Source organism: Populus alba, chromosome 5 (genome assembly GCF_005239225.2).
Source record: "Populus alba chromosome 5, ASM523922v2, whole genome shotgun sequence".
NCBI classification, from domain to species: Eukaryota; Viridiplantae; Streptophyta; class Magnoliopsida; order Malpighiales; family Salicaceae; genus Populus; species Populus alba.
Window position 1 is genome coordinate 11,469,988 of NC_133288.1, and position 9,334 is coordinate 11,479,321.

The window sequence follows — 9,334 nt, forward strand, 5'->3', positions numbered from 1 at the left end:
CTTTTATGAAAACTATCAATTTAAATTCTGACATTAGTAATGACGTTTTATTCAAATAAAATGATAATGGTTGTCACCAAGTCAAAAGGTGATCTCATACTTAATAATTAGTCATCAAATCAATAGTTTTGAATTATAACTTATAAAAAGAGATATTTGCCATAATTTTCTACCGAAAAGGACCGAAGAAATCTGTTCGTGAGTTCATTAAAAAGGTTGTGTGATCTGCCAATAATACAAGTCTGAAAATATGACTTCACCATGTTCGTTTTGTCTCAACCTTTTTTCTACTCAGATAGTGGCTCACACTTTTATGGATATTGTTTTTAAGTTGCATGGCATGCATGCATAAGCACTATCGTATCTGATCGTGTTCCTGCGTTTCTGGGTACTTTTGGCCTAAGTTGCATGTTTGCTATATATATATATATATATATATATATATATATATATATATGAAGAGGTACAGCTGCAGTATTCTACAGCTTATCCCCCTCATAGTTCTCATGGTTAGTCTGAGGGTTTCAACAAGTGCTTACAATGTTATATTTGGTGCCTATACGAAGGCTTATGGCATGCATGTTCATTTTAGGTTCACACCTCTTCCGACTTTTGGAATTCTTTTATATATATATATATATATATATATATATATATATTCATCACTGTGCATCCAATCTTGAACTCTTTACTGTCATTAGTTCGTTACTTTATTACTGGAACCTTTGAAGTTCCAGGAGAGGACAAACCAGTTTAGCTGTAACTTGTGATTCATTGTGAGTTGAATAATTTTATTTTTCAATATAAAAAAATTGAATATGATAATACTTTCTACACTATTTTAACATAAAAAATCTCAATATTAAATTAAAAAGTTTATGCATGTATTTTGTCGCAAATATAAAACGTCATGAAGATTATTTTTCCAGATCGAATTTGGACTTGAAAAGAACAGGAAATTCATGTTTTTTTATAGTTTCAAGGTTTAGAATTGTTATCTAGTATTTTGTCGCTAGAAACCTAACTAATCTATAAAATATGGTTAAAAGAACCAGTGGTTATATATAGGAAAACAATATCACCCCTTATACATTATATCTAAGATAAATTACATTGTTTATTTATCTTATTAGTATTAAGGTTTTATTATGTTTTTATAACCATTAGTCTGCTAATTGGTGAAAAAAAAACCCCACATTTCATAACTTTATAGAATAAGTTTAGTCATTTTAAAGTGAAATAATATTTTATTATATTTTTGTAATTTTTTTAATACCAAAAATACTGCTTATATAACTCTCAAATATAAAAGTAAACAAAAAAGGGAGAGCGAATGGCATTCTCATTTATTATGCACTTAATTTGCTTCTTTTTTTTACTATTGAAAAGTTTTTGTACAAATTTGAAAATATTAAAAATAAACAAATTTGAAAAGTTTTTTAGGTCAACTGTTATTAAATATGTATGTAAAATATAAAAAGTATTTTTCTTGATTTTTTTAGGTATTTTCAAGAAAGGCTTAATCATGAAAAAAGAAATTATCTTTTTCTTTCATATTTGTTTTATATTTTTTTATTAAAAATACAAACATTATTTTTTTTTCCCGGAAACTTTGTCATAATGCTAGTTAAAACAAATGATTTTTTTTTTTTTATCTAACGCATGCTAAAAAATAAAATTTTGTGTAAATATACGCACATCCTCTTTTTACTAATTTATCCACATAACCTAAAATCACACAAACTTACAATTATTATCAAATATCAAATAATGATCACAACAAACTTATCAAAAATCCTTCAAAATCCAAAATGGACCTTCTAGAGTATTGGAAGTAAATTGGAACGGCTGAGATTGAACAAAGAGGTTGTCGAAAGTAAACTGTTATTGCAAGAATAGTGGTGTCACGTGGTCTCAGGCGCCACCGTGAATTCACCTATAGTGCGTGGAACCCCGCGTTTCCGCTGCTGGTCTAAGGAAGAAACCTAGTGGATCTGAAGTGACGCCTTCAGTTTTTTCTTCTTGTGCATGCAATGAAGGTCACCGCTACCTGCAAGACAAAAAAAAATAACACAAACAGTCGATTTGTTTTGTTTTCTTGTCCACCGATTTGCTTCTCTCTCTCTCTATAAAAACTCAGCTACTTCTATGATGGCCATGGAAGAGAGATCGATGGGGTATGTGATGGTTAAGTGGTGCTGTGTATGTCACGAGTGGAAGGTTTTGGTTTGTTTGGTAGCCGATTATATGGGAGATTTTTATTAGAGTGAAGAGAACCATGAAAAATGAGAGAAGGAATGATTAGTTTTGGTTTTGGAGGAGTTTCATTTGCTGGTGTGTTTGGTGGCGGCTGGTGGCTGGAAAGGATCTGACTGACAGTTGTAAGAGTGAGGGGTTGTCTCGATTGAGGGAGAGAACCGTGGCCTGTGGCTGTACTGTCATCGATGGTCAGATGAGTGGACGGAAGAGCTTACAACGGTTGTGATTGTTAGGATAGCTGTTGGTGAGACGGGAGAGGCTTGAAGATGATGAGTCTGAGAAAGTGGAGAGTTGGTTTCTGTACGTAAGAAGGGTTGCAAGTTTGAAAAGAAAAGGGTCTAGTTTATAACTTTTTACACACACACACTAGCACACTAGCTTGATGTCCGCAGGCTCTTTTTATTTTTATAAAAATTTATAATATAATAAAAAATAATATTTTTTAATATTAATAATTATTATTTTTTCAAATTTATTAATTATTTTATTAATAATATTAATTATAATAAAAATAATAATATTATAATACAAATAATACCAATTTTGACATGAATATTTAGAATTATAATAATAATATTTTATAACATAAATGATTATATTAAGAGTTAAAAGGATAATTAAAACACATAAATAATATTATTTTTAATCTGAACACTTTTAATTATAAAAAAATAATATTTATAACACATATTATTATATTAATACTTAGAGATAAATGCGAGCATGTCTAGACTGAAATTAGATGTGGATGCATCCATGCCAACATGGATATGAGCGTGACAGGACGTCCCAGGGTGGGTGGACACGTTCACGTCTATATTAGTTTTGGACAAATATTTTCTTCATGTTTTTAGTGTTTGTTAAAGTTTGCACTTTGTCGAATCAGGCGGCCAATCTTTTATTTTGCCTTTTCTTTTTATCCGGAACTTCGGGTAGTGAAAATCAGGTTGCCCTTTTTATCAATTTTGTAGCCCGTCTTAAATGTTATTGCCAACTATGAACTATAATGGATCAAATTTGGGCTTGAGCCCGAAAGTCGGAAATAAGAACCAAATGGGCCAACATTAAACAGGCCCATAACACATTTCAAAGCAATTGGAAAAAGTGAGAGGAGCAAAGGAGGGCAAGAAAAACAGAGAGATTTCTGTTGTTCAAGAATAGATAAGCACTGAAAGCACAAAAATGGTTGGCGCCTCTTCCCTGCAACCAAGACTCCTCTCTTCTTTTGTAGGTGATCGTTTGCTTCTATCAAAACAGCCAGTTTCTCGTCTCTTTCTCTACAAACCAGGTCCCTTTTCACTTTCTTCTGTTTATCTCACTATTCAGTTATTGTAGTAAGTCCTTGTCTTTCTTTTGGCTGCAGTCTTTTTTACACCGAGTGGTTGTCAAACCTGCAAAATTTTAATGCTTTCTTGAAATTATTGAATACTCAGTTGGAGATTTTGATGTTAGGTGCTGTTGTATTCTTATTTTATGTCGATTTGCATCAACTTAAGTGATTTGTGAAATGAATAGTTACCTGTGAGTCGTGAGACAAAGAAAGATAATTTATTGTGAAGTTTTAAAGTTCCAATGGGCTAAATTCAGTTTCTATCTAAATGGTTTGGTTTTCCATTGAATGCTATTTTATGCTAGCTCGTTTTAGACCTTCTTGTTTGCAGCTCTTGGTATTTTTTACCTCACAAGAACAGTATGTTTTTGTTTTTTCCAATTTTCTTACAGGAAACAAACATGTGTCAATGCAACTATCTAGAACGCTTTCTGGCTTGACCAATCTTTTATTCAATAGAAGGTATGCCAAAACCAACACACAAAAAATATACCATCCTTCTATTCCTTATTTTCTTTTTTAACTTGTCTGTAATGCACTTTCTTTGGTTTATTGATATACTGCACTTCTGAAGTGAGGTGCACTGTGCTGTTTCTGTAGGTTTCATGCAACATGCTTGTACATAAACACGTGTGAGTTAATTTTTTAGGATGTAGGCATTAGTTGTGGTCTATGTATATCATTTGAATTTACTTACCTTATAGATAAAAGGAACTTCGCATCATATTGGGCCATATCGGCCGGTTTGATGCTTCTGGGATGGACCTGATGAAATAGGGTATTGTGCATTGTTTTACTTTTTCACAATGAGCATGCATAGAGAGTTTGAGAAAAACACTGACATACCAGAAGATGGATGGCGCATCTAATATTTTGTCTTTGAAATTAGCAGAAATCTGGATGAAGTGCCTAATGCTGAGCGGCAACGTCTAAGGCCAGGGAAGTTGTCTCCTCGTCGACCTGTTCCAGATCATATACCAAGGCCTCCCTATGTCAATTCTCGGCAACCACCTGGCATTGCAAGTGGGGCCGAAGTGCATGATGAGAAGGGGATAGAATGCATGAGATCTTCTGGAAAGCTTGCGGCCCAGGTTCTTCAGTATGCTGCGACTTTAGTCAAGGTAAAATGATGGTACTTTCTGACCAGTCAAAAGGATAGTTATCTCGTGCTTTATATAAATTAATTAAAATGCATCATTCGCCTCATTATGCAACTAAGAAACTGTAGTGATTTATTTTATCTTGCTATGAACTTTAGCCTCTTATTTTTTCCATTGCCATCTTCTAGTTTGTAGTAGTAGGATTGGTAGCTATGAGTGGGTCAGTTATTGAGAATATACTGATTATCCATGCATTAAAAAGAAGTGGTTGGTCAGTTTAACTGATCTCAGAGTTCTAATTGTTGTTTTTGTTGGCAGCCAGGTATAAAAACAGATGACATTGACCAAGCAGTTCATCAAATGATAATTGATAATGGAGCATATCCTTCACCTCTTGGATATGGTGGGTTTCCTAAGAGTGTCTGCACATCAGTGAATGAGTGTATTTGCCATGGAATACCAGACTCCCGTGCTCTAGAGGTCTCTCTGTTAAAGTTTTGGAATTTCAATCTTTCTGTAGTTAAGCTATTATCTGTTTGAATGAGTAAAATGTTACTTAGCCATTGTATTTTTTTTCTTTTCTTTTTGCAGGATGGTGATATAATCAACATTGATGTTACAGTTTATCTAAATGTAAGTGTCTTCTGGTTTTTCATTTTTTCCAGTATATCCTTGAGTGAACAGATATGATATCTCTGTAGTTTATAGGAAAAGTGGAACTGGTTTTAAAGAATAAATCATAGTTTGTCTGCAATTATTGCTCATTGCATATTCTGATTTCTCTGTCTCTTAAATCTAGTGATCTTATTTTGATGTGCAGGGTTATCATGGTGATACCTCAGCAACTTTCTTTTGTGGAGATGTTGATGACGAAGCCAGAAAACTGGTTCAGGTAACTCTTTGGAATGGTGCACTTATGTGGTATCCATTTGTTTCTGTGGTTGCCAGTCATAAAGTAAAAGCGATTGCTTGTTTACTAACAATGTTATTTACTATTGGAGTTAGGTACATAGCACATCACCTTCCTAGTTCCAGAATCCTTTCTTTCTTTCTTTCTTTCTTTTTTTTCTGATTCCTGGTGAATGAGCATTTTTATTGGCCAAAAGAGAACATGAGGTTTAAATGCAACTATGATCTACAATGGACAAAACGTTGCAAGCCTAGTGTAGTGGGCTGCCATCATCATTGGAGACCTCTATGAGGTTTTCTGTACCGAGCTAGAATATCATGCTTTAAACTGAACTTTAAGCTCGTCTAAAGCATCTGCAAGCTTTGTAGCATGCTTAGACAACCTGAAACAGTTCTGGACACTAAAGATCACCATTTGATATGATTTTGCGCACACACTAAATGTTCTATCCTTTTTCTGCTACACATAGAAATATAGCGTTGTCTTAAATCATAGACTGAATTTTTCTTAACAGAATATGCTTGTTCATCTTCTATGGATTAGAGACTAAATATAGTCATCCTTTTATGCCTGATGAAAGTAAATATTATCATTTAAAGTCCATCTTTGTTAGCCATCATTGGTTTCTACGTACTTTTCTTTGGAAACTCCTGAGAAGTAGTCTCTTGTGAAGAATAATTGTTTGACTAGACGAATTTTTCTGCGAATCTTGTTCATTTTAGGTATATATGTATGAGAATGTTTGTTGATCATCCTACAGGTGACTGAAGAATGCCTTTACAGAGCAATATCAATTTGTGCACCGGGAGTGGAGTACAAGAAAATTGGCAAAACAATACAGTAAGGAACCTGCTATAGCATTCTATTTACTCAGTTTTGCATTTTCATCATCTTCTCTCCTGTACAACTGTGGTGGGAATGTAAGATTCATTATATATATATATATATATATATATATATATATATATATATTAGTTTTACCGTTTTAATTTCTGCATTTCTTGCCCTTGGTTTATCCTCTATTGTGAATATTTTATTGACTACTGGTGAATCAATGATATTTATTGACTGACAATTTTATCAACTTTATGATGAACTTGAAAACTACGCCCTACATATTTGAGGAAGTTTAAAATGTCTTCAATATTTTTTTCTAACTTCCAAGGGAATCTTTTCATCTCTAGTTATCAAGCAGCATCAAAATCTTTAGCTTGTATATGTGTGTCACACAAAAATGCACGCTCTCTTATGACCACACTCACTCACACACAAACAAACAAAAACATTTCAGTTTCGATTTGATACTCACTCATGATTATGTTCTCAAGTGACCATGCAGATAAATATTCTTACGGTGTTGTCCGACATTTTGTTGGCCATGGTGTTGGACGTGTATTCCATGCCGATCCCGTTGTTCAGCACTTCAGTAATCGACCTGACTTCGAACTCTCCTCTGTTATTTCATTTCACATATTATGTGGTTTTAATAATAGCTGGGTGTCCCCTTGCGTTCACCCTCTCACTCGTTAGGTTCGGTTCTGGGTTTTGGAAAAACCAAGCCTCAATCCCAAACTAGTTGGGGTCAGCTATGCATGGATCCTTTTGTGCCATTCTGCATGATTGTATATCAAATCCTCCACAATGTCTAGATGTTTCAGAATGAACATGAGAATTTGGAAGTATTGAAAAAGATGAGCAAGGGACACTCACACAATTTGATCTGCTAGATGCACTGAAGTTTGCTAAACATAAAAGAGCTGCAGGTTCTCATGTTATTTTATTGACCATGGAATGAATGAAATTGCAATCTGCATAGAATGCTGAAATGTAGTAAAGATGAAAGGGCAACTTGTGATAAGTTGTTTAAAGAGCTAGTTGTGCACCAACATAGTAATCTGGTACCTTGAGTACTATTCTTAATGTAATTGCAGATAGAGATACAGAAACATTTCCTATTAGACTGAGCCTTACCTACATGATCGCAATAAATGATTTTTCCTATTTCTCTTTTTCTCCCAGATGCCAGCATTAATGCAATTTTTTTTCTTTCCAAAAGATAATATTAATATTCTTTAACGCTAACAATGTTATGTTCTTTTCAGGAAACAATGATGGTGGGCGCATGATGTTGAATCAAACCTTCACTATCGGTATCTACATGTGAAATTTACCTTACGAGCTTCATTAATTCGTATGCATGTGATATGAAAATGTTGTGATGGATTAAAGTTTTCTAATCAAAGCAAAAGTGGTAATATTGCAGCTCCAGGGAATGGAGAATCTAATGAAATTTGGAGGGATGAAAACATTTAGTATCTCTGTTGATAATATTTTTTTTCTGGGGAGGTGTTCGATAATTTATAGTATGATTTAAATTTCTGGTGTTAATTGCTTCACATTTCTCCTATAACATCTTGATGTGAGTGTTTTGATTCTGTCCCTCCTGACATTCAAATAAGTTGTGTTTTCTATGGTTTTCCCATGCTATATAACTTCCATACCAATTGAGTCAATCAGGAATAGATTGGTTAAACATCCACACACATGGATTTGTACTCACATCCATTAGTTAAAGATCATTCCAAGTGACTCCATTCCCAGCACTAGCAACTTCAACTGCTAGTCTCACATGTACAAATGGAATCACTTAGAAGTTGTAGCTTCCTTTTCTTTTCTTGTGAACGATTGTATATGGTAAATGACTGACCTCCCTCCTTTCTCACTCACCAATTGTTGCCATGGTGAATTGATGCAGAACCCATGTTGACAATTGGTAGCGTTAACCCTGTAATGTGGGATGATAACTGGACAGTTGTAACCGAAGATGGAAGCCTATCAGCACAGTTCGAGCACACCATTCTAATCACAAAAGACGGTGCTGAGATATTGACCCAGTGTTGAAGCGGACCAGCAAGGGGCAGCTAATACTCTCAAAACTTTCCATTTTGGAGTTTACGTCATCCAGATGTGATTGTTTGCCTCTCCCAAATTAAAACCTGGATGGGAGCAGGCACTCTATTCTTTACCTGTATCATCTTCATTGATACCTTTCTCTCTCTCTTTAACTCCGGTAAGTTCATCTTTGATTGTATGATGTGAGCTATGGTTGGCCATGCTGCATGACTTAAACATGATTAGCAATGCTACACCAAAACGAGATTATTATTTGAACGAATGAGCACTGAATTTTAACAATTCCTTCGGATATTTTCATGTACATGTTATCAAGCATTTTGCCGTGTTTGTCTGTGTCAATGAATCCTCGGGCATCTTGTCTTGTTTTGCTATCACTTGAAAATGTCCTTGAAAAATTAGGAAGAAGAGAGAAAGTGGTTGATTGATCACATTCTTACCCTAAAAAAAAAATTGGAAAGAAAAGAGAAAAATATCGGTTAGTCATATTCTTACACTAAAAAAAAAATGATCTTAGTTTCATTCAATTTTCTTGGACAAAAAAAAATACTATTGATATGTTTTTGAACTTTCATTTTATTGAGAAAAATAGATTAGGGCTTGGGATATATTTTTTATTCAATTTAATTTAGGATTTTTTTTTAATTGATCTAAGGGTATTTTAAGGTTGAAAATAAATTTATTTACGTGCTTAGGGAATTTTTACATGTTTTTAGATGAAAAATCAATGAAAAAAGATTTTTTTTTATCTAAAAACTTGAATCTTGACAAATCATTACTAGTAGATGATATCATTCATTTTTTTTTTTTTTTTTTTTACAC

General features: G+C 33.7%; 1 protein-coding gene across 2 annotated transcripts; it reads left to right on the top strand.

Moving 5' to 3' along the window:
- The first annotated feature begins 3,365 nt into the window (after positions 1-3,365).
- Positions 3,366-8,794, top strand: LOC118045766 (methionine aminopeptidase 1D, chloroplastic/mitochondrial). 2 transcript variants are annotated; one of them, XM_035054480.2, is made up of 10 exons: positions 3,366-3,547; positions 3,982-4,051; positions 4,479-4,710; positions 5,008-5,169; positions 5,281-5,322; positions 5,510-5,581; positions 6,360-6,439; positions 6,928-7,025; positions 7,702-7,749; positions 8,355-8,794. In XM_035054480.2, exons 1-10 carry the CDS (start codon positions 3,442-3,444, stop codon positions 8,498-8,500), a joined length of 1,056 nt encoding a protein of 351 aa, XP_034910371.1. In that variant the 5' UTR covers positions 3,366-3,441; the 3' UTR covers positions 8,501-8,794. The 2 variants fall into 2 exon arrangements, with proteins under 2 accessions (XP_034910371.1, XP_034910373.1); XM_035054482.2 differs by having other exon boundaries at positions 3,367-3,547; positions 4,482-4,710.
- Positions 8,795-9,334: the final 540 nt, after the last annotated feature.

Coding starts and splice junctions, on each gene's coding strand:
- LOC118045766 (XM_035054480.2), top strand. CDS start 3,442: ATGGTTGGCGCCTCTTCCCTGCAACCAAGACTCCTCTCTTCTTTTGTA. Junction 5,582..6,359: donor AAGCCAGAAAACTGGTTCAG/GTAACTCTTTGG, acceptor ATCATCCTACAG/GTGACTGAAGAATGCCTTTA. Junction 7,026..7,701: donor TCCCGTTGTTCAGCACTTCA/GTAATCGACCTG, acceptor TGTTCTTTTCAG/GAAACAATGATGGTGGGCGC.